The sequence below is a fragment of the Delphinapterus leucas genome, chromosome 7 (genome assembly GCF_059928025.1).
Source record: "Delphinapterus leucas isolate spDelLeu-1000000601 "Yukka" chromosome 7, BTC_Dleu_Yukka2, whole genome shotgun sequence".
NCBI classification, from domain to species: Eukaryota; Metazoa; Chordata; class Mammalia; order Artiodactyla; family Monodontidae; genus Delphinapterus; species Delphinapterus leucas.
The window spans coordinates 40541218-40566718 of record NC_143135.1 but is presented as its reverse complement, the minus strand read 5'-3'; the positions used below and the strand labels follow the sequence as shown (position 1 = coordinate 40566718).

The 25501-nt window shown below is 48.0% G+C and overlaps 1 protein-coding gene across 1 annotated transcript in view; it reads left to right on the top strand.

Moving 5' to 3' along the window:
- The first annotated feature begins 13922 nt into the window (after positions 1 to 13922).
- Positions 13923 to 25501, top strand: part of INSC (INSC spindle orientation adaptor protein) — a 126890-nt gene continuing 115311 nt past the window's right edge. The window contains exon 1 of the mRNA XM_089915120.1: positions 13923 to 14434. Within this exon, the coding sequence (XP_089771246.1) occupies positions 14339 to 14434 (96 nt within the window). The 5' untranslated portion in view covers positions 13923 to 14338. The remainder of the gene's footprint in view (positions 14435 to 25501) is intronic.

Here is a 25501-nt window from a genome sequence, read left to right as displayed (position 1 = left end):
CAGCACTGACTCCTGGCTGCAGCACCAAGAGCCTTTCATCCACATGGCTCAGAATAAAAGGGAGAAAAAGTAGAAAGAAAGAAAGAAAGAGAACGAAGGAAAGAAAGAAGGAAGAAAGGAAGGAGGGAAGGAAGGAAAGAAAGAAAGAAGATAAAATAAAATAAAGTAAGATAAAATAAAATATAGTTATTAAAATAAAAAATAATTATTAAGAAAAAAAAATTTTTAAGGAAAAAAAACCCCAAACGGACGGATAGAACCCTAGGACAAATGGTGGAAGCAAAGCTATACAGACAAAATCTCACACAGAAGCATACACATACACACTCACAAAAAGAGGAAAAGGGAAAAAAAAAATAAATCTTGCTCTCAAGTCCACCTCCTCAATTTGGGATGATTCGTTGTCTATTCATGTATTCCACAGATGCAGGGTACATCAAGTTGATTGTGGAGCTTTAATCCGCTGCTTCTGAGGCTGCTGGGAGAGATTTCCCTTTCTGTTCTTTGTTCTCACAGCTCCCAGGAGCTCAGCTTTGGATTTGGCCCCGCCTCTGCGTGTAGGTCGCTGGAGGGCGTCAGACAGGACGGGGTTAAAGGAGCAGCTGCTTCGGGGACTCTGGCTCACTCAGGCCGGGGGTAGGGAGGGGTGCAGATGCGGGGCGAGCCTGCGGTGGCAGAGGCCAGCGGGACGTTGCACCCCCTGAGGCGCGCCGTGCGTTTTCCCGGGGAAGTTGTCCCTGGATCCCGGGACCCTGGCAGTGGCGGGCTGCACAGGCTCCCCGGAAGGGGGCTGTGGATAGTGACCTGTGCTCGCACACAGGCTTCTTGGTGGCAGCCGCAGCAGCCTTAGCGTCTCACGCCCGTCTCTGGGGTCCGCGCTTTTAGCCGCGGCTCGCGCCTGTCTCTGGAGCTCCTTTAAGCAGCGCTCTTAATCCCCTCTCCTCGCGCACCAGGAAACAAAGAGGGAAGAAAAAGTCTCTTGCCTCTTCGGCAGGTCCAGACTTTTCCCCGGAGTCCCTCCCGGCCAGCCGTGGTGCACTAACCCCCTGCAGGCTGTGTTCACGTCACCAACCCCAGTCCTCTCCCTGCTCTCTGACCGAAGCCTGAGCCTCAACTCCAGGGCCCGCCCTCCCCGGCGGGTGAGCAGACAAGCCTCTCGGGCTGGTGAGTGCCGGTCGTCACCGATCCTCTGTGCGGGAATCTCTCCCCTTTGCCCTCCGCACCCCTGTGGCTGTGCTCTTCTCCGCGGCCCCGAAGCTTTCCCCCTCCGCCATCCGCAGTCTCCGCCCGCGAAGAGGCTTCTAGTGTGTGGACACCTTTCCTCCTTCACAGCTCCCTCCCACTGGGGCAGGTCCCATCCCTATCCTTTTGTCTCTGTTTATTCTCTTTTCTTTTGCCCTACCCAGGTACGTGGGGGGTTTCTTGCCTTTTGGGAGGTCTGAGGTCTTCTGCCAGCATTCAGTAGGTGTTCTGTAGGAGTTGTTCCACGTGTAGATGTATTTCTGGTGTATCTGTGGGGAGGAAGGTGATCTCTGCGTCTTACTCTTCCGCCATCTTCCCAATTGTCACAACTTTCAAATATGCAGTACAGTACTATTAATGATAGTTGCCATGCTATACATTACAACCATTTGTTTACTTTTAATTTGTATGCATCTTTATATTTAAAGTGGGTTGCTTATAGACAACATATAGTTGGGTTTTGTTCTTGTTCCACTCTGACAATCCATGTTTTTTAACTGGTACTTTTAGACTTGACATCAAAGTGATTATTAATATAGCTGGATTAATATCTACCATATTCACTATGGCTAGTATATATTTGACTTTATAAGAAACTGCCAAAATATTTCCTGAAGTGGCTGTACCATTTTGCATTTCCACCAGGCATGTATGAGTGTTCTAGTAACTCCACTAATGTGTACATAGTAGTAAATAATTGTGGTTTTAACTTAAATTTCCCTAATGACTATGACATTGAGGATCTTTTCCTGTGCTTATTTTCTATCGTTTTTCCCTTTTGTTGAAGTGTTTGTCCAAACCTTTTCCTTATTTTGTAGTGGATTGCTTGTTTTTATTATTGTTCAATTTTGAGAGTTTTTTATATATTGTGGATGCAAAATTATTATCAGATATGTAATATCTGATAATGTTTTCCCCAATCTGTGGATTGCATTTTCATTTTCTTAGCAAAAGTTTTAAATTTTGCTGAAGTCTAATTTATCATTTTTTAAATGGGTTGTGCTTTGGTGTCGTGTCTTGTCTAAGAACTCTTTGCCCAACCCCAGATCCCAAGGTCACAGTGGCTTTGTCCTATACTTTTTCCTAAAAGATTTTTAGTTTTATGTTTTACATTTAGGTCTAGGATCCATTTTGAGTTAATTTCTGTATAAAGTGAGAGGTATAGGTCGAGACTAATTTCTTTGCCTATAGATGCCCAATTGTTCCAGTTGTTGAAAAGACTATTATTTAACCATTTAATTGCCTTTGCACCTTAGTTGAAAATCAATTGATCATATTTGTGCATGTGATTTCTGGACTCCCAATTCTGTCTCATTGATCAATGTAGTTATTCTTTTGCCAATACCGCACTGTCTTTTTTTTAAATGAATTTTTATTGGAGTATAGTTGATTTACAATATTGTGTTAGCTTCTGCTGTACAGCAAAGTGAATCGGTTATACATATACATATATCCACTCTTTCTTAGATTCTGTTCCCAGATAGGTCGTTACAGGGTATCGAGTAGAGTTCCCTGTGCTATACAGTAGGTTCTTTTTTTTTTCTTTTTTTTTTTCTTTTTGCGGTACACAGGCCTCTCACTGTTGTGGCCTCTCCCGTTGCGGAGCACAGGCTCCGGATGCGCAGGCTCAGCGGCCATGGCTCACGGGCCCAGCCTCTCTGCGGCATGTGGGATCTTCCCAGACCAGGGTATGAACCCGTGTCCCCTGCATCAGCAGGCGGACTCTCAACCACTGCGCCACCAGGGAAGCCCTACAGTAGGTTCTTATTGGTTATCTATTTTATATATATTCGTGCGTATATGTTAATCCCAATCTCCCAATTTATCCCTCTCCCCCTTTCCCCCTTGAATACCACATTGTCTTGATATACTTAGACACACTGTGGTGTTAAAGTAAGCATGGTAATCAGGTCGTGTGGGTCTTACAAAATTGTTTATTTGTATGTTTATTTAAGTATCTACATGTCCATTGGTGCACTCCCACTCAACTCTTATGTAGTTGTATAGAAATAGTGTTTAATGTGGGATGCAGGTGCTTCTTAACATGATGTGGGGTGAGGATGTGAAAAATAAAAGCAGAGGGGCTGGCAGCATCTTAAAATACCCAGTCTCCCACCAGTCCCTCCCTCTGGGTGCAAAGCAGCCCCTTCTACACCAGAGGGCGCACCAAGCAGGCACTTAAGCTAGCTCTGCCAGGATCCCCTCTTCCCAGTTTGGTCCCAAGCTGGTCTCCCAGATTCACCTCTCCCTGCTCTCATAGCCTTGGTTTTCTGGCCCCTATATTTGGAATAATGACGCCTCCCACGCAGGTGTGAGGCAACGTCCTACCAAAGGTACTAAGGATTCCAGGGGCAGATGGTAGTCCTTAGGGAGGAGGGAGGCTGGAAGTTTCCTCTTGTCTGAGGGACCTTGCGAAAAAAGCAGCCGTAGTGAGACCCATTTTGTTGCCTTCTTGACTTCCCTCAAAGGACAAAGGCTGGGGCAGAGATGGAGGAGTGGCGGGAGTGGGAGGGGCATTAAGGGAATGAACAGAGATCTCTGCATTTTGACACAGGACTGCTCCTGTGGGGGTTGAGTGAAGACAAAATAAGGGAGGTTTTTATGGAAGGCTGCATCTTGGACTCAATGACAAAAGGCTGGTAGGGTTTGTTTTTTAATTAAAAATTAAATAACTTTTTCCTAATTATAAAATTAAAATACTCAATATGGAAAATTTAGCAACTACAGGAAAGACAACAACAACAACAAAAGGTGGGGAGAATAGTATGTTTCTTAGATATCTCATCATCCAGAGAAATCCACCGTTAGTAGGTTGGTATGTGTTATTTTTTTTTATATCTTATGTGCATATTTATAAAATTGTATCCCACCAAACTTCTTTGAAACCTGCCTTTTGCAGGGTCCATCTTTCCATGCCACTCCGTGTTCTTCTACTGTATCATTCTTCATGTCCATTTCACATTCCATTGAATAAATGTGCCAGAGTTTATTTAATCAATCCCTTATATGCATGTAAATTATTTCCAGATTTTTATTCTTGTAAAAATGTTCTAACAATCAACTTTGGAGCTAAATTTCATAAAATATTCATATTTATTTCCTTAGGGGGAATGTGCATGAGCACAATCTAGGATCATGTTAATCTAATTTTAATCTAATGGGATACCATTTTTTATTCTTTCTGGCAGTGGGATTGTAGAGTCAGAGAGTAAATGCATATGTAATTTTGCTAAGTATAAGTAATCTACCATTTTTCATCCCCCCCAGCCATGTGTAAGAGTTCTTGTTTCTCCCAGCCTTACCAGCTGGCTATGTTATCAAATTTCTGGATGACTAGACACAGGGGGACACAGAGCAACATAAACAACAGAAAACAGAAACAGACCCAGAGGCTCACACATAGGAGGAACAAATGGGAAGAGAAATGCCAGCTTAATATGGGGAGACACTTTCTGACAGTGGGAGCTGTCTAATGATAGCAGGGGCTTCTCGGGAAGTGATGGGTTCCCTGTCACTGCAAGCGTTTAAGGAGAGACCAGATGGCCATTCAGCAGAATGTGGTACAGGAGGCTTCAGCAACTTGGCATCTGGATCAAGGACCTTTAACTCCTGGAGAAAAATCGCACAACTATATTGATTGATTGCCTCAATTTAAATCCATGAGCTTTAATTAAGCCTTTATTGCTGCCAGGAAATTGTATGTCCTTAGTCCATTCACTCTCCCATTTACTTCTAGATCATTATTCACACCTTCTCCTCAAAACCTTGACACTTCCTCCACTGTCCTTATTCTCAGCCCCTGGCTGTGCTTCTTACTTTCCCGATCAAATGACATCCATCAGAAGAGAGCCTCCCCAGACTCCACCAGAACACCTGTACACCGCTGGCCTCTGCTCCCAGGTCCTCGTCTCCCGCTAGACTCCATAGGTGAACTTTCCGTGCTCCAAGCTAGAGCCATTTCTTCCACGTATGCACTGGGCCCCATCCCCTTTTCACTACTCAGGGCATTGCTCCAACTCTTCTCTACTATCCCCACCCTCATCTCCTCCTACTTCCCCTCCCTTCTTCGCACCCCTCCACTGTCACTAGTCTCCTTACTTTTACTCCAAAACACCAGGCACACTCTTGCCTTAGAGCCTTTGCTTTGACTGTTTCCTTTCTTGGGAAAGCTCTTCTCACAGATAACCATCTGCATAACACATAACTACTTTACCTCTATTTACATGGACTGAATTAAAAGACCAGTCTAACTACAGGCTCTTTACAAGAGGTATCTAAAACATAAGAATACAGAAAGGGCCAAAGTAAAAGAATGAACAATTTTCCATGCAAACAGTAGCCAAAATAATGGTAGTGTAGCTATATTAATTTTGAATAAAACTGACTTTAAGGCAAAAAGCATCACTGAGATAAGGAAGGCCACCTTATAGTAGCAAAATTTAAAAATTTCCAACAGGATGTAATAATTCTAAATGTATATGCACCTAACAACAGCCTCAAAGTAATATAAAGCCTAAATCCACAATTCTGGTGGGACATTTTAACACACCTCTCTTATTAATTATCTCCTAGCATGAGATAGTCTATTTATATCTCTTTAGTAGACTGTGAGCATCCCAAGGTCACAGATTGCCTTGATCATTTATATTCTGAGCGATGTGCACAGGACTGGCCTTTATTCATTTTTTACTGGACTAAACTTCCTTCAGCATTGGTGAGGTTACTGTCTTCTGAAGTAGCACATTCTTTCTGTGAGAGCATTCCCAGTGCTCTCTCTTAGAAGGGTCTTAGTCTTCTGGATTAAAACCTGTCCTCTCCACCCTCCCAGCTTTCCTAATATGGTTTAGGCATGTATGGGTTTTGGAGGATTTCCCTCCAGGAATGGGTGTGTCTGAGACCAGATCTTTTAAACCATAGGTGGGTATTAATTGCAAGGAATTTAAAATAGATCATTTTTTTCTTTCCTACAGTCCTGGCTGGGCATGGTTTCTATTAGAAGACTCCTTCCTGGGCAATTACCCATCCATCCTCAGTAATGTATCTGGGAGTTGGCATTAAGGCTTTTCAGTTATTCAGATTGTCAGAATTTTTATCTCCTGGTGAAACTTCTAGAAGCTCTCATGGCCGCTGTTGCATGTGCTCAGGGGCAAAGCTAAAGCTCTTGCCTTTGTCTTTGGCAGGCCCTTAGGCCAGGGCTGTAAATCTGAGCCCATCGAGACCATTATAACAATTCACTGACTTTCTTGAGGGTTGTAGCACTTTTATAGAGATTTAAATGCATGGGAGGCTGTGGGGATTGAAAGAGTTTGTAGGTCTTGGCTTTTCTCTGGGTTCCAGTTACTATCCATTTGTACTGTACACCCTCCCCCATAGCTTCTCCATCCTTCTCTGCTCTGCTCTGTATCCAGAGGAGCTGGTCCTCAGATCACATCCCCTGGGTTATCTGGTTGGGCTTTGCCAGTGGAGGTACTGGCTGGAGGTCAAATGGAGGAGCAGAGAGAGGTTAGAGAAGTTCTTTCCCACTTTGGTGCCATGGTTCTGAGACGACCTCTTCCATGGTTCCACCAGAGCACCCGTAAGCCATTTCCCCCCTTGCCCCTAGACTTAGAGATGGTAGCATCTTCCCACAGTTGTCAGTACCTGGGTGCCTCAAACCAGTTGTTATTCTCTTATCCTTGACCATAAATAGCCTTTCAGGTCTCCAAGCCCCACCTAAGTGGACTTCTTTTCCTGCTGGGACATGACTGGGAAACAAAAATATACAGAATATGCATTCTGCCTGGAAGATGGCTCCTTTCTTTATGGGCTCAGAGTCCTTGTCAGATACACCTGAGAGGACTCTTGCACTAGGTCTCAGGTGACTCTCTGTGACTCAGAAAAGGAAAGACACTTCCTTAGGGTCACAGAGGTAAGAGAGAAGCCTCTGATTCTTATCCCCCGTGCTGTGCTCTTCCCACTAACAGCTGGGCTTCTCTTGGTGCTGCCTTCACCAAGGAGACATGGGGAGGGGGGATACATTAGGACTTTTAGAATTGTAAGCAAAAGAAAAAAAACCTCAAGCCAGTTTAAGAGAAGTGAGAAAAATGTTGTTAGAGTGTAGGGGTGTCTTGTGAAACCTCCAGGACAGGGAAGCTGTTGGGCCTCACGAACCAGGGGTGCAAACACCCTTCATAGGGAAGATTCTTAGAAACCCAAGTCCTTTTCCTTTCAGTGGCTGGGTTTTCTGTCTGGCTCCCTTTATCTTCTTGGCATCTGGTTCCTGGATGGTCTTGGCCACTTCTGTGCTCTGCCACAAGTGACAGCTACTTCCACCACCGTGCTCAGACCATTCCACAGAAGTTTGCTGAATATCTACTATGTGCCAGGCACTGCACTGGAAGGTAGGTCCTCCGTTGTTGTGGAGTGGGGCACTGGGGAGACAGATAATAGTCAAACAAATAAATAAACAAGGAAATTTCAGAGAGTGATAGTGGTATTAACAGGGGAATGACAGGGGAGGGGCTCTTTTAATTTGAGTGGTCAGGGAAGAGCTCTATTAGGAATATGATGTGACCTGAGACCCTGGTGGTGAGAAGAATCAGGTAGAATTTTGTGAGCCAGAGAAAGGGTCTAGAACTTTTATTCTAAGTGCAATAATAAGAAGCTGTTGGGCTTCCCTGGTGGCACAGTTGTTAAGAATCCTCCTGCCAGGTACATATATGCACTACCAAATGTAAAACCGATAGCTAGTGGGAAGCAGCTGCATAGCACGGGGAGATCAGCTCGGTGCTTTGTGATCACCTAGAGGGGTGGGATAGGGAGGGTGGGAGGGAGGGAGGGAGACGCAAGAGGGAAGAGATATGGGGATATATGTATATGTATAGCTGATTCACTTTGTTTTAAAGCAGAAACTAACACCATTGTAAAGCAATTATACTCCAATAAAGATGTTAAAAAAAAAAAAAAAGAATCCGCCTGCCAATGCAGGGGACACGGGTTGGAGCCCTGGTCTGGGTAGATCGCACACGTGGTGGAGTAACTAAGCCCGTGTGCCACAACTACTGAGCCTGTGCTCTAGAGCCTGTGCACCACAACAAGAGAAGCCACCGCAGTGAGAAGCCTGCGCACAGCAACGAAGAGTAGCCCCCACTCACCGCAACTAGAGAAAGCCCGTGCGCAGCAATGAAGACCCAGTGCAGCCAAAAATAAACAAGAAAAAAAAAAAAAAAGCGGTTGAAGAGTTTTAGGTTGGAGGAGGATGTGATCTCACTCACATTGCTAAAGGATGAGTCTGGCAACTTTGTGGTTAAGGGGTTTTAGATGGTCAGGGTTTCTACATGGAGGCAGAGCAGACAGGACAGACTGACTGGTTGGATGTTGGGGGCAGGGGGCTGGTGAGGTAAGAGGAATAAAAATTGCCTCAGGTCTTTGTTTTGATCAGCTGGGAAGAGGTGGTACCGTTTAATGACATGCCTTGATTTCAACCCACAGCCAGCTCCAGAGCCTCCCGTTCTCCAGGTGGGGAAAGGTCTTTCTTTACCAGGCTCACAGCTTCCGCAATGACTCCCAGTGCCCGCCCCGGCCGCCTCTGTCCACAGGCCCCATTGCGTTCAGGAATCTGGGCCAGGGTCTACCGGGGCTGGGAGGGAAGTCCTTCAGGGCAGCATCCCGCGGAGTGAGGTGATGTCCCAGCTGTTTCCCCTCTCACGATAGATGGTAAGCTCCCTGCAATCCCTGCCTTGGAACACTTCCTAGACGCAGGGTCAGCCCGTGTCCCCAGACTCCGATCTGGAGTCACTAGGTCTGGCTTGTGTGATTGCTCTCACGGACTCCTTGTAAAATGTGTGTTTTTCAACTCTAGTCTGGCTACGATTGTCATTCCTAACCTGCTCCTTCTACTCCCCGGGGGAGCCGGGCTGTTCCTTCTTCGACTCCTCAAGCCCCTGCCCCCATTTCTGCCTCTTTATTTGCCACAAGTCACCTGGCCCCCCACTGCAGAAAAGGCCCCTGCCCTGCCCCTCCCCCAGCCTATCTGAGCTAGCACCTGGCCTTCCCTCTCAGCAGCAGGTGCACCTCTGCACTTGTGTTCTTGCACTGCACGCTGGGAAACTTGTGGACCTACGCTCAGACAGACGTGGGTCTGAATCTTTGATCTTCCACTCACTGGCTGTGTGATCTCAGGAGAGCTACTTAACCTCTCTTGCCCTCGTTCCTCACCTCTAAAGAGGGGATGGTAATAACTACGTCACTGGATCGTGGTGAGACACAAACAAGGTAAATCATAGAAAGTGCTTAGTGCAGCAGGCCTGTATACGGGAAGAAGTCAGTCACTGACTTCTTATGCAATAATAGTAGTTCTGTAAAAAAATTTATTTATGGCTGCGTTGGGTTTTCGTTGCTGCACGCGGGCTTTCTCTAGTTGCTGCGAGCGGGGGGCTACTCTTGGTTGTGGTGCGCGGGCTTCTCATTATGGTGGCTTCCCTTGTTGTGGAGCATGGGCTCTAGGTGCGCAGGCTTCAGTAGTTGTGGCGCACGGGCTTAGTTGCTCCGCAGCATGTGGGATCTTCCCGGCCCAGGGCTCGAACCCATGTCCTCTACACTGGCAGGCGGATTCTTAACCACTGCGCCACCAGGGAAGCCCATAGTATGTTTTTTATTATTATTATTTTGCTCCTTTTCCCAAGACCTCACTTCTTCAGTTACCCTCGAAGCTCATCTTTCTCCCTGAACCCGGGGAGCACAAGAAGCAGAGGAAACAGTAGATTCATGCTGGAGAAGCCAAAGTGGTTTCTAGAGACAGGCCCTTAGCAGGCTTCCTTCCAGAAGGACACCTGAAGCTGTCCTCAGGCTGTCCAGAACAATCCCCTGAGATCCAAAGGGCCAAGGAATGTCCACTAAGTCACTCCCTTAATTAGGCACCAAAACAGTGATAGAAGTAGCATTTTTCTGCCGTGTCTCTGCTGAGACTGTCCTGCTGTTTTTGGAAAGGGGTTACCCCTTAGACTTTGGAAAGAGGGCCTCTGTCTTAGCTTGGGATGCAGGGCCACAGCTCGGATGCCTGAGATTGCCCAGGAGTGTGGGGACAAGGATGCTAGCCAGGGAGGAGTGTGGCTGGCCACACAGTTGGCACCCTGATCGCTTTTCCTCCCTCGGCTCAACAGCGTTTGAATTCATTGTTAGGGAGGCAGAAGCTACAGCCCCTCCTGCTAGGATGGTGGTCCTCAGAGTGTAACGGGTATACTAATCACCTGGAAGGCTTGTTAAAACACAGCTTGCTGGACCCTAGCCCCAGAGCTTCTGATTCAGTAGTTGTTGGAGGAGGTCTGAGACTTTGCCTTTCCTATACGATGCCAGGAATTGCTGATGCTGCTGGTCTAGGACCACTCTTGGAAAACCACCACCCTGGAGAGCTGAATATTTGCACACTCTCCTTTTGCATCCTGTCTGAGGGTGGGAAATAGGGGAAAGACAAAGGGGCAGGAATCTCGGGCTCTTATTTTCACTAACTTACTCTGTGGCTATGTTTCTCAAGATGATTTTGCTTGTAAGTAATGGGAAATAGCTTGTTACTTTAAGTAAGGGAATTTGCTGGGAGGAAAGTCACCTCTTCTCTGAATTTAATGAAGAGTTGAACAGTGAAGGCTTGGGATGGGCAGGGTAGTCCTAGGGCCATCAGCAGCTGGAGTTCATGTGCTGAGGGCACTGCTGGCCAGGGCACTCCAGTCAGGTGATCTGGCCACTAATAACCTCTAGTCCAACTTATTAAAATTCTAAATGCTGATGAAAGTCAATCTGATTGGCTCACAAGGGGCGAGACCTTCCTGCCGTGCCTCTCTTAGCCAATGAGCCACAGCTGGTGTGTGGTGGAGAGGCTGCAGGAGAGGGTCAAGAAAAATACAGGGCTGCCTGCCAGCCCCCGCTGTCCTGAACTGAGCAGCCGTGATCCCACAAGGGGCCTACTACGGTGACCTCGACCAAGATTCTTTCCCTCCCTGGGCCTAGTTTCCCTGTCAAATGAAGGGTTTGAGTTAGAACCTAATTACTAGATCAATTTTTTCTCAAAAAGCCCTGCATCATAATTGCTTGGGATGCTTGAAAATAGAGATGCACATGCCCCACAGTGGGCTGGGAAGTTGTCCACAACAGGCTTTCCAAAGCAAACCAAAGTGAAACAAAACAAAATGCCCTGATTTGTAGTATTTGCCCAATTTCTGTGGTGTAAATAAATACTTCCATTATGGCCAATTTCTAGTTACCAGCATGAAGTCACTGAACATGGATTGGGAAGAGAGAGGTACCCAGGCTTCAGCTCACCACCAACCCACTGAATCAGAACCTCTGAGGGAGGCCTGGGAACCTGCATTTCACTCCCCTCCCCGACCCAGTGATTCTGGTGGGTAATAAAAGTTCAGAACCCCTGCTCCCAGAGATCGCTGAGGGCCTTTCTGGTCCTTACATCCTTCATCCTAGTTACATTACAGGTTTTCACACTGGTTCTGGGAGTTGAGGGAACTTTCCGCTTTTGAGAGCATTGTAGAGGAAGGCCTGGAGAGAGATAGATGGCCCGAGTGAGTCAATGTGGTGTCCACACCGGCCTATGGCCAGATTCCCCTCTCCCAGTCCTTCTTGAGTGGCCTATCCCACCATCACCCCTGGAGGCAAGACAGCATCTCCATGGGCATGTCTCAAGGCTGCAGGAGGGGACTGCAGGACTTAAGGTCACAGCCATGGGTACTGGATCCTTTCCCATCGCTCATATCTCTGGGTGGGCTGGCATTTCAGCTGCGATCGTCAGGACCTTCTGATCTGATATCTCAGTCCTCGGAAATGAGAGCCTGTCTGGTCATCAGCTATTTTTGTGCAGGTTCCTCATCTTGATAACCTTCTCTGAGTAGGTGGAGGACAGAGTGGAGGATGCTGTGTCTTACTTGAGATGGACTGAGGCAGAGAGAGCCATCACAAAGCCCAGGGGAGACTGACCAACAGAGGGCAGGGCCAGCGCAGAAGCTGGGGAGATGGCAGCTGGGGAAAGGAAAGTACAGACTACTGACAGGAATGGAAATTCTTTCTTTAGGGGCCTTTCAGAAGAAACCATTTGCCCTCTAAAGTTAGGCTGCACCTTAGTTTTGAGCTGGAACGACCTCTGACTTTCTCTTATTCTATAAAGCAGTGGTTCTCAGAGCGTGACGCCCACAGACCAGTACCATCCACATCAGCTGGGAACCTTTTAGAAATGCAGATTCTTGGGCTCTGAACGCCTCCTCCTCTTAGAGCCATTGCCTGGCTGCATGATTCCAGGTTAAATTGTGCACGCCTCTCTGGAAAAACCCCTTTCCAAAGTAGATGCCCCACAAGGTTGCCATGCTGAACTGTTCTGAGACCACAGAATGGATGGGCTTGTGAGCAGGAGCAGTTGAGGAGTTCTGGGAGGGGAACGGGGTAGGAAATGACGAGAGACAATGGGGATCACACTGGCCATGGCAGGCCTTCTTGAGCACTCTACTGGGGCTGCTGGGAATGAGCACCAGTGCCAGCACAGCCCCTGCTTGGAGATGTCTAACTTAGCATGGAAATTTCCAGCAGTGGACAAGTTCCTGGACTGCTAAATTCTTCTGTTCTCTTCTTTTGCAGTCCTGTTCTCCCAACTCCCAGGGCTCTGGACTTTGCGACTTGTCCTGTATCATAGCCCTGCCCCTCCTGTGCCCACCCTCCTCCCACCAAAGTCTTGCCACTTCTCTGCAAGACTGGAGCTGGCACCAGCTCCCTCGGGCAGCCCATGCTCTGTTCTGCCCGAGGCCTGGGCTCTGGTGCCATGCCTTGTCCTGTGGGTCCTGTGCAGCCTCATCTGGGCTGGGGGCCAGGAGCCCTCCTTGGCCAGCTCCTGACAGTGCCAGAGTCTTTGAGGTGCTACCTGCATGAGGTTCATTCATGATCCCTTCAGAAGAGAGCACCTGAGACTTCTTCCGGTGACCATGTGCGGTGCGCTGGGCAAACTAGATTTGGAGCTGAGGCTGTGGGTTGACTGTAGTTCAGGCTGGCTGACTGAACTGTAAACCTGAAATCTGCCCTACATTTAGGTCTAACTTGTCCTTCCTGAAGTGACTCCTGAAGTTGGTGGAGCTGGGATGGGCCTTTTGGGAGGGAAGAAGAACACGGCGTCAGACTAGAGGGGACCTTTGCCTGTTGCAGCTCTGAACCATTTCTGTGGCTTCTCCTTTGGTAGAAGGACCTATTTGTGGTTGTGCCCCTGAGAGTCTGCATGTATCCGTTTACCTGTATGTCTCCCTTTTCACTCATGAGGGCTCCCACACGTATCTATATAGAGTCTCCCTTCATCTCACAAGCTGTGAGGCCACAGGCATATGATTTAAACCATCTGGCCTCCATTCTCCTTGTCTGTATAATGGGAATAAAAATAACTTCTACAAAATGTTACCATGGTGGCAAAATGAAACAATGCACATAAGGCCCTGAGCATGGTTCCTTGTGCTCACGTGTTAGGCTATTATTACTAATGCAAGTTATGACTCCCTGTGCCTCAGTTTCCCCATGTGTAAATTAGAGATAATAGCTAACGCCCACGAACCCAGTGTAATCGTGAGGATTAGGGAAGTTGATAACTAAAAAAAACTTAGCACCATGCAATAAATGCTAGTGATTATAATACTTATTATCCTTCTGGGTATGTGTCTGGGTGAGACTCTCTGAGTTTGTGAATGACTCTGGGCATGTCTGTCTGCTGAGTGTGCATGTATGTATGTGTTTATATGGCCAAGCAGGCCTCCTGTCTCTGGGTGGAGTTTGCTGTTGGCCCATGCCTGGACCCCCTGAGGCAGCCAGGGCCGGCGCCGGGGATGGAATTTCCATTAAGAATTAAGCAGGACAGCACTGGGAAGCCAGGCGGGCGGAGGGGAGGAGGCTGAGGGGGATGATGCTCCAATTCTGAGCTCCCCCCGCAGCCTCAGTTCTGAGCTGCCTTGGAGAAGGCCTCTGCCACCTTTGCCTGGAGTCTCAGGCCTGCGGGGGCCATGGCCCAGAAGGATGGGCAAGGAGAGAGGAGTTGCCTGCCAGGGCCCCTGTAAGGAGACTTGGAGTTGCTGCAGCCAAGACTGGAGCCATGAGAAGGCCCCCTGGGAATGGAGAGACGGCCAGCGAGGGTATAAGAGGCTGGGGCCTATGGGGCCGACATGAGCCCAGGAGGCTGTGCTGTGCTGTATGTATCTGGGAACGTGGATGTGTGTGTGTGTGTGTGTGTGTGTGTGTGTGTGTGTGTTTGGGAATGCAGGTGGGGGACATACATACCAAGTGTCCCAAAGGGAACATCTAAAAAACCAAGTCTGTTCCTCTCTTTACCTGAAACTCGGACCCAGAGTTTGTACCTGGGAATGAAATATTTCTGAGGTTTTTTGCTAATATTTATCCTGTTCATGATCTAAGCCTCATTCCATTTCTAGCATACTAAAAACTATCTTAGCTGTTCAGGTAATTTTACATTCCTGAGCTCATCTCATACTTTCAACAACATATGAGCTAGGCAGAGATTATTATGATCCCCATTGTAAATATGGGAAAACTGAGCCTCAGAGAGTTTAAGTGACTTGTCCAAGGACGCATAACTAGAATGTAGTAGAGGCAGTGTGCAAGGTTAGGTTTCTTTGAGGATAAAGTCCAGGCTCTTTTTTTTTGCGGTACGCAGGCCTCTCACTGCTGTGGCCTCTCCCGTTGCGGAGCACAGGCTCCACAGGCTCAGCTGCCATGGCTCACGGGCCCAGCCGCTCTGCGGCATGTGGGATCTTCCCAGAGCGGGGCACGAACCCGTGTCCCCTGCATCGGCAGGCGGACTCTCAACCACTGCACCACCAGGGAAGCCCCCCCACCTTTTTTTTTTTTTTTTTACACTACCTGATCTACCAGAAATGGACTCAAAGATTCAGGAAACTGCCCATTTGAGGAAGGCTGTGGCTTCAGTGTTAATGCATAGCCAGGTGAATGGCTGGGCCTTCAAGCTCTGTCCCCGGGCGCTGAGACAGCCTTTGCTGAGATAGGAACTGAAGCCCCTCTCAAGGGTCTGGGGAGTAGAATCAGGGTGTCTCCAATGGATGGAGGCTGCGGTCAAAGCTGGCTTGTCTGAGGAGGGTGACTTGGGCATCTACAGAGTCTGGGGTCCCCAGAGAGCTGAGGTAGTTGAGTTAATGTCAGGAGCTGCAATGGGTCCAGGGCCAGGGAGCAATCATCATTTTTAGCCAGGGCCTGAAAAAGGGAACACGGGTATTAGCGTCAAGGAAGAGAGGCTGAGATGGGACCTCGGAGTGACCATTGTGTCTTGGAGACAGAGCTGGTTTTCCCGCCCCTGAACACAAGGTGTGAGCGTGTTGGCATACAGTAATTGCACGCGAGGGATTTAGGTTAGATGCCAAGGAGAACTTCCTGCCAATGAGCAGGTTCAAATTTGGAAACAGTGCCCAAGGGAGGCTAGGGTCTGCTCTTCCTTGGTGGCCCCAGAGTAGGTAGAGGAACCCCAGGCCCCTGGTGGGGAATGATTCATGGCAGGGTGGAGGGGGTTGGATGGAATGCGACATTCCTGAGCTTTGGGGTAGGAATCAGCCTTCTTCTCTAGACTTAGCCATCTGACGCTAAGTGCAGAGCGGAAGTTTGATGTGCCCCAAGTTAAACGAGTGTCTGCAACCATCTTCTGTCCTTTCTGGTAGGTTAGCGATCTTATGTGAGCGACCTAGGTTCCAAAGGGAAGCACCTGAGGGTCAATAAACCAAGTGGCATTCCAAGCGTTTGGGGGCTGCTCAAAGTTCAGCGCTCCCTCCGCAGAGCGTGTGAACCGCACCCAAACCCCTCCTTGTTTTGTTTCAGTTCCAACGCACTCCCTTTACTCTCCAGATGTTGGCATGTGAGGCACATGTGGGCACCAGGGTCGGGACGGCTCCGAGGGTCCGGGGTGCTTACCCGCCGTGACTCCCGCCCGGCCCCGTGCGAGCCAGGTCTCTAATTAGACCTGACCGCGTCCCCATTCCAGGGCTCCCCACAGCCGAGAGCACAAAGTTTGCACTGCCAGGGGCACCAAAAGAGCCTCGCAGCCCGGCTGAGACTGCAGGCAGCGGTGGCTGACGCGGGGCAGAGGTTTGGCAGCGAGCGGACTGTTGCCGGAGGTCCTGCGGCGGCGGGCGGGAGCGGCGGGCGGGGGCAGAGCGGGGTGGGGCGCGGGCAGCCGGCGGCCCTCGGGCTGGGCCACCGAGCAGGTCACTTGCTCGAAGCCTCTGCAGCCCCAGCTGTGCCTGCCGCCGCTGGCCTGGTCCCTGCATGCAGCCGCGCACAGGCGCTCTCACTCGCTCGGAGTAAGTAGGCGGCGCTCCTCAGGCTGGATACGGTGCCCAGCCCGGTCCGGGACAGAGCATGCTTGTGACTATTTAGATAGTAGGTGTAAGTGTATCAGTGTGAGTGCTTGTGAGTGGGAGCGAGCGCCAGTGGGAGGACGTGTGTCTGGGCTGGTATGTGAGCATAGGGAACTTTCTAGCATATGTCCCAGGGTGTGAGTGTGTCAGTGTGTGTGGGAACTTCTGTGTAGGTGGGCCTGGAGTGCGCCCATAGGTGGCACGTGTGTCTGTGTGGCCCTTGCTGCCCCGTGTCTGTACGCTGGGTATGCATTGGTGAGTGTGGTAGGCAGGCTCCATGGGGCTGAGCGGGTCGTGTGTCGATGGCTGCATGTGTGTGAGTGAGCAGATGAAGACAGAAGCTGGGGATAAGGAGTGTTATCTGAACTCAGACTTTCTAGGGTGACCCGACTTGTCCCCAGCTGGGATGTCTTCTCTGTGGGTCACTCGGCTTTGGTTTCTCAGGACTCTGATCGGGGCAGGAGTTCAGCGCCAACACTGGACTGAATGGGGGTCTGAGCCAGCCTGGCTGACTGGCCAGGGTTGGGGAGACAGCCCCACTGTCACTGCAGGAGGAGGTGGGAGGACCACTCAGCCATGCCCACCCACAAACACAGGGCACCTACACCCACACACTCACAGCTGCTCATGTGTGCACACCTTCCCGCCACCCACACCAGTCTTGCACATGTTGTATCTCAGGAGGGCCGTGTAAACACTCACCTGCTTTCAGTATGTACATCTGAGGACAGTGACACATATCCAACAGGTATCTCCGTGTGCAAAACGCATATGCACAAACATGCACCCCTGGCTTGACCCACTCTCAGCCTTCTAGGCCCCCTTTTCGGTCCCCTTTAGCCTACATGCGGCACCTTGGACAAGTCTAAGAAACTGGCTTTAGTAGGAAATACCGTAAGCCGGGGGCTTTGCGGGGGGTTCAGGGCAGATGTTGATACAGTGCCTTCAGAGTGTCCCATTTGATCTGGAGCTGAGGCTGCTCTTGGAGTAGTCTTGCCGTTTTAGAAGTGAAAAGGACCTTCTGGCAAGGCAAGCAGGGCCAGTCTGGGATCTGAGGCAGAGCTCAGCACCTGTAATTTGCTCCACGCTCTAGTTTATTCTCTGGATTCCCCCTGCAGCAGAAAAGCAGTGAGCCTTCTGTGGGCTGGGCCCAGACAGTCATCTGACAGGCAGGAGAAGTGAGTTGAGCTGGGCTGATTTCTTCTCTTTTTTGGTTTTAGTCAACCCTGTTTTGAGTCTCCCATCTGCAGGCGAGGCTGAAAGGGAGAGCCTTTGCTTTGCTCCTTTCCAGTGGTTATCTCTTTTTTTGACAGAATCTTGTTCTCCCTGACCTCCTCCCCTTGGGGACTGGGGACACATGAAACAGTGCCCGGAAGAGTAGGTCCCCAAATATTAGCTGGCTGCTGCTGTTACGGCTTCTAGACCTCTCCCATCCTGACCATTCTCCTGTGGACAGGTCTCAATGAGGTGCCCTCACTAAATGTGCTTCCTCAGTTGGGAAGTTAGAAAGATGACACTGACTTTCTCTTTCTAAATGTTTATGGTTTGGTCTAAGGAGTGTCTGAGTTCTCACCCCACCAACTCCTCCAGTATGCAGGGGAGCAGATGGGCTTCATGCATTTCCTGAGGGGGTGCTGGAACCTACCTTTCGCTGGCCTGGTCCTCCACCTGACCCTTGGGGAGGATGGTTAAATAAGGGCAGGCTGTGGTCAGCTGGGCAGCCTTTTACAGAGTGAAGGTGGTAGGGAAGGAAGTCTCTGTGCCTTCCCTAGCCTTCTTATCTGTGGAGGCCCCCAGCCATCTTAAGACTCAGGAAAAGACTCTGGAAAATGAGGTACCCACTGTGAATCCCAGGCTGGTTCCCCAGTTTTAGTTCATCAAATACATATACCTACCAATCGGAATTTCAGAGCAACAATTAGGACTCATAGAGCATCAAGGCAACCCTACTAAGGTCACATAGTTCCAATTTAAAGAAGAGAAATCAGACAACCCCCAAAATGGTAATAATAACAACCACTATGTATTGAATCTATAATACATGCTTTATTTCATTTACTTTTCACAGCAACCTTATTAGGTTAATAGTCCCATTTTTTCCCCTCTGACAAGGAAATTGAAGCTTAGAGTGCTCAAGGGATTTCTACAGGTCTGTGTGACTGCTGAGCTCATGACATCACCTGTGTGTGTACCTTCTTACTCTGGCTGCCGGGAAGCTCCTAGTTCATCATATTGCTTCATCCTAGTAAACGTGTTCATTGGAACCATGGCTTTGAATTTTAATTTCTGCTTTAATAACTTTATATTATACCCATCTTTAGCTGTAAACTCCTACATCCTTCATAGAGAGAGATCAGAATAAATAAATGAACAAGCAGCAATTAAGCATTCTATTGGTCTCTGAGGATGAGAACCATGTTGCATGGATTTTTGGGGGGACATCTCCAATTTCAAATATTTCATCTGGTTTTCAAACCATATGTCTCAATTTTGGCTTCTGTATTTTGGGGCTCTGATTTGTGTCCATGTCTTGGGGCTTTTCTTCCCTGCAGCTCTGGGAGAAAATGCCCATCTCTGTGCTGGCTCAGACAATGGGGATTGTTGTGAATGAATTGGGCCATTGATAAATGTCCCCTCCTCTGACTGCTTCAACTGCCAGCTTCTCCCTGTCTCAAAAGCATGAGTGTCTGGGTGCCCGAAGGAGTTTGACCCCTGCCCTATGCCTGGCCCTGGCCCTATGGCCACCCCTTCCTCATGTGACCCCGCCTAGGCTCAGGGCTCTTTTGAGAGGTCTGTGTCTCTTGGACCTAAGCTCTGCCTCCCTCAGAGCAGACCATGTGGACCACATGGTCTGTGATCAGGGATGGCCCTTTGGAGCCGGAGCTCAGGACGAAGAGCATGGGCACACGCGAAGGGCCCTTCTGCCCCCTCCCCTGGATCTGTGAGGCCATAGGCTAGTGCTCAGTTTTTCCTTGTCCCCATGAGGGGCTCTCAAGTCTGCCATGTGGTCAGAAAGTCATTTGTCACCTCTTATCTGCAAGAGATGTGTGTCACCAGGGTCATCTGAATGCAGGACAGGGCTCTAGCCACACTGCAAAGTTGGTGAGACCCCTAACTGATTTACTCTAAGACTGATTCTTTTAACCTGCCCAAGGCTATTAGTATTTGGAAAGGGGAGGAGTGGGGGGCAACGCTTAGCGCTAAAGATTACTTACAAGGACTCTCGTGGTGGGCTTTCAGGCATTGTGTTGAGATCTTGCTTCTCAGTATGCATTAAGTCACCCGATGCTGGCAGGTGTTTCCCATGTTCAAGATTAATCCTCCCAGAAGCACTTGGTTACAAAGGGGAGGAGGAAGCGTTGGCCTGAGGCGGCAGGAGATGCCTGGCACTGGGCGGTGTGCTGGTGGGTCGGTGCGGGTGACGGGTTTGTACCTTCCCAGGCAAATGCCACCTCAAGAAAAAGGTAAGACTAAGACTTGATTGCATCTCTGCTGAGGATTCTGGGTGTTCCCTGGACTTTAAGCTCAACCAGGTGAAAACAGGTTTAAAATCCAACAAGAGAGCACTGGGTGAGGCAGTCAGAACTTCTGTGGGGGAAGGCGTACTCACGCTTACTCACAGTTTTTAGTGTCTGCTAAGGGCCAACCCCCTTGTTAGGCTCTTTGCATCTTTTGTTTCAGGAAACCTCTGGAACAACGCTGGGAGACAGGCGCTGCTATTTTAAAGATAGGGAAACTGAAGCACAGCAAGGTTAAATGATTAGCCCAAGGTCAGAGCCAGCAACAATTTCACCCCAGGTCTGTCTGACGCTGGAGTCTGTGGTGAAGACTGTGGTCTGTGGTCCACTAACCAGTCCCCAGTTCAAAGGCCCTGAAAGCAGGGAAGTCCAGGCCTTTGGGCCAGCTGGGGAAGAGCTGAGGGCTTTGCCTTCTCTGGCTCTAGGACCTGAATATCACTGGCCTTTCCAGCCTCAGATGGAGACGGCTGCTCTGTGGGAAGCAGGGGTGGGGTGGGGAAGGCCTCCCAGGCCGGGCAGGGATACCCCTGCCAACCCCGCCCCCTCCCTGCCAACCACTCCCTTGGGGTGCGCTTCTGTGACTTCACTTCTTCCCTGGATCAATCTCTGGGGACCGAGCCTACACCCAGACACTGTGATCCAGCCAGCCCAGTCCCCCCTCTTCCTGCTACATGGTGCCCTCAGTGCCAAGCTCTGGGGGAGTCCTGGATCCTCTGAGGATGTCTCTGGGCAGACCAGACCCTGTTCGGCGTGAGGCAGTGTCTAAGCGTCAGCAATTTGGCTGGGTAATTGTGTATAGTGTTCACTTTCTGCTGGAGAAATGGAGGTTTTGTCTTACAAACCAAATATCCTGGGTTTGGAAACCATGTGAAATGCAGCCTGTCGTCTGGGCGTGTGGGCTGCCTTGTGGGTCTGTGTGTGGTGCTGGTTTAAAAGACATGGTCGAGGGACAGAACGATTGACTCAGGCCATATTGTTGCCTCTGATAGAGGGTCAGAGGTGGGCTGCATATACTGTCCATATGCAGAGAAAAGAGCATGGGCTTTGCCATCAGACAGATCTGGCTCGGAGCCTGTTTCCACGTCTGTAAAAAGGGGTTCCTTATGATTCAGTGGTGATGCTAGAACTGGAAAGTTTATTGAAGTGTAGTGTCCAGCACAGAACAGGTCAACTGTAAATGACATATTCGTCCTTCTTGTCCCACCTACCTTCTGGGAAAGAACACTGGGCTGATGGCAAGAGATCTGGATTCCAGCTCTAGCTCAGCCTCTGGGTACATTGTTTTCTCTTACCCTCTCTGGGCCTCACTTTCCTCATGCATAAAATTAGAAGAACTAATTTCCCTTATTCTTCTGTATTTTTTGAGGATCGTGAAATAGACTGAAGTCAGGGAGCTCTCTTGGAGGATGCAGAAAGTTTAGTCACTATTATTCATGTATCCATGCTGCAGTATTAACTGAGATCCTGTCATGTGCTAGGGCCCGTGCAGAGCACTGGGCATACAGGTGTCGGGAATATCCCAGTCCTCAAGGCAAGACAGGATTGTGAGCAAACAATGACAAGCCTGTCTGTGGGACATGATCATGGCAGGTATTAGTGTATCAGAAGAGGAAGTGTCACCCCCAACTGGGGCAATCAGGGAGGCCTTACCAGAGGTGAAAATTCCTGGTCTGGATTTGGAAAGATAACAGGAAGATTCCTGGAGGGTAAGAGGAGGGCTTTCTAGGCTGAGAGACCAGCACATGCTAAGGCACAGAAATGTTGCCTCATGGGTAAGCTTGGGGGACTTGAGGCAGCGAGGGTACTGGTCAGTAGTGATGAGAGAGAGATGGGAGACTTTACAAAGTGTTGTCGACAGGCGTCAGGCCTTGATGGCTGTGCTAAGGTGTTTTGATTTTTATCATGACAGTTATGGGCAGCCCCTGAGGTATTTTAAGCAGGGGAGGGTCATGGTTGGATATGGGCTCACTTATTCATTCAGCAAACATAAAAACAAACAATTTTATGTCACCTTTAATTTTGATATCATATCAAATTAATGAAAATTTGCAAGACTGATAAAAGAAATCCTTCTTTATCTGTATCCCTTAATTGATTACAAGACACTGCATTTACTTCATTTTTATTCATTCTTTCTCCAACAATATAAAAAATACATTATTTTTTATTTATGTATACTTCAATTATCTGTATAATTTATACTTTATTATAATTATATATTTATGGTTTTATCATGTATATGTATATATGAATACATACATGTATATGAATACATATAAAATATTCATATTTCTGATCAATTTAAGAGTAAATTGGAGACATGGTGCCTCTTTGCCCGTAAGTACTTAAGTGTGTATTTCCTTAAAAAAATGATATACTCTTACTACAATACAATTCTGTCCCAATAATGTCTCTATAGCTCTCCTGTCTCCCTCGCCCCATTCAGGGTCCAACCCACAGATGGCATTTTGTTATCATGTCTCCTGGGTCTTCTTTAATCCAGAGCAATTCCTCTGCTTTATCTTTCTTGACCTTTGTGTTTTGAATGGTATAGGCCAGTTATTATGTTGAATATCCCCCTCCATTTGGGTTTATCTGATGGTTCTACATGACTGGATCCAAGCTATGCATGTTGGGCAGTAGTAGCATGAAGTGAGGTTAGCATACCAGCGAGCACAGGCTGTGGGGACTGTCCCAGTGCTGGTGATGGAAGCTTTTGTCACTTGCTTGAGGTGATGTTCACCAGTTTCTCCTGTGAAATTACTGTTTTTCCCTTAGTAATCAATAAGTAATTTGTGGAGAGATACTTCGAGGTTTTGTAAACATCCTATTCCTCATCAAACGTTTAATCACTAATTTTATCATCATTGATACTTTTGAATCCATCATTGCTTCTATATTTATTAGTTGGCATTTTTCTGTAGGAAAGATCTCTCCCTTCTCCCTTTCTTTCTGTCTTTCTCTTTATCTCTCTCCTCCCTTCCTCCCTCCCTCCCTTCTTCCCTTCCTTCATTACTATGAACTCATAAATTCTTAATTAATTTATTCAATGGGTTTAATCAATTTGTATATTTTATTTTGATGTTCGAAATGTACAAGATTTGATCAGTGGGAGGTTCTCAGTCTGGCTCTTGTTTCTTTTGACTTTTCCCCATGATTCTCTGAGCATTTGGTTACTGTTGCTTTAGCAAGATGTTCCAGGCTCATTTTGTTCTTTCCTTGCCCCAGCCCTGGAATTAGTCATTTCTCCAAGGAGACCTGGATCCTTTTAGTGGAGAATGGTATTAGAAACCAAGACCTGGGGCTACATGTGCTCCCTGTTACTGGTGTGTCATTGCATTTATGCCCTCTTAGCAAACAGAGCTAGGGTATATATTTATATGTCCATATTTATTTCTATAATAAAAAAATAAAACAAATTATTATAGGTTTTTAGAAAGAAAAACTCAAGTGATTGAGACAGAGAGTGAGGGGATAGGGTGGCTTAGATGGGTGGTGAGGGAGGGACTGTTTGAGGAGGCGATATTTAGAAAGACCTACAGTGTGGAATGGATGGATTGGAAGGAGAGAGAGCCTGGAGATTCTTTCAATTATCTAGGAAATAATTACAAGGACCTGAAATAAGACAGGCAAGAGAGGAAGTAGAATCAGGTAGCTGGTTGAATGCAGAAGGTGAGGGAGACGAAGGAGGGAGATAGACATCTCCAAGGCCTGTCAAGCTGAGTGTGTCCAAAACGGAATTTCTGCATTCTTGCTTGGCAGTGTCCTATTCATATGTGGTCCTCTCCAGGTATTTCAGATCTCATTGAATGGCTCCTTCATCTATACAGCTGCACAAGTCAGAGAGAGCTGGCAATCATCTTCAATACCTTTCTCTCTCAAAGCTCATATACAATTCCCCACCAAGTCTGTTGATGTTGTCTTGAAAATCTCTCCCCAGTCCGTCACTTCTCTCTGTCTCCACCAGTCTCACTCTAGCTCAAGGAACCATTTTCATCTTATCGGACTGCTGTGAGAACTTCCTAACTGGTCTACTTATACTCCCTCCAATTTGTTGTCACACAGCAGCCAAATGTATTTTAAAACACAACTCAGGGGCTTCCCTGGTGGTGCAGTGGTTAAGAATCCACCTGCCAATGCAGGGGACACGGGTTTGAGCCCCAGTCTGGGAAGATCCCACATGCCACGGAGCAGCTAATCCTGTGTGCCACAACTACTGAGTCTGCACTCTAGAGCCCGCGAGCCACAACTACTGAGCCTGTGTGCCACAACTACTGAAGCCTGTTCTCCTAGAGCCTGGGCTCTGCAGCAAGAGAAGCCACCACAATGAGAAACCTGCGCACCTCAACGAAGAGTAGCCCCCCCTCGCCACAGCTAGAGAAAGCCCAAGTGCAGCAACAAAGACCCAACACAGCCAAAAATAAATAAAATAAAATAATTTTTTAAAAGAAGCTTTTTTTTAAATTTATTTTTTATTTATTTATTATTATTTTTTGCGGTACGCGGGCCTCTCACTGCTGTGGCCTCTCCCGCTGCGGAGCACAGGCTCTGGACGTGGCTCAGCGGCCATGGCTCACGGGCCCAGCCGCTCCGCGGCATGTGGGATCTTCCCGGAACAGGGCACGAACCCGTGTCCCCTGCATCGGCAGGTGGACTCTCAACCACTGCGCCACCAGGGAAGCCCTAAAAAAAGCTTTTATTAAAAAAAAAAACAAAAACACAACTCATGTCATTTCCCTCCTTAAAAATACTTCAGTTGCTTCCTATTGATCTTAAGCTAAAGATCAACCTCTTTAATGAGCCTACAAAGTCTAATTTGTCTGACCCCTGCCTCCACTCCTACACCGTCTCACCCAGCTTCTTTCTTCACCCTCTCTCCTGGCCTTGTCTCAGTCCCTTGGGCTTGTCAGTTGGCAAGGCCACAGGCCTTTGCATTTGCTGTTCTTCTGCTTAGAACATTCTTCCTTCGTGTCTTCACCTACTGAATTCCTACTTATAGCTCAGCTCTCAGCTCAGCTGTCACTTCCATGATTAGGTCAAATCTCATTTTACAGGGCTTTACAACACCATGTACCCCTTCAAGGCTTTATCATAGTTGTGATTTTACATTTATTTACAATTTTTCATGATAATTAATGTTTACTTTTCCTATTTGATGATGAGTTTTGCTCATTACTTTACCCTAGTAGTTAGCATGTTACTGACACATGTCACAAATATTTGTTGGATGGATGAATGAATGAAGGAAGTTTTATCAGCTGAGCAACCAGCTGGTGGTACCATTCAGTAGAATAAAAATTCTAGGGGAGAAGTAGATCTGGGGAGAAAGATAATTCACTTTAGGACATGTTACATTTG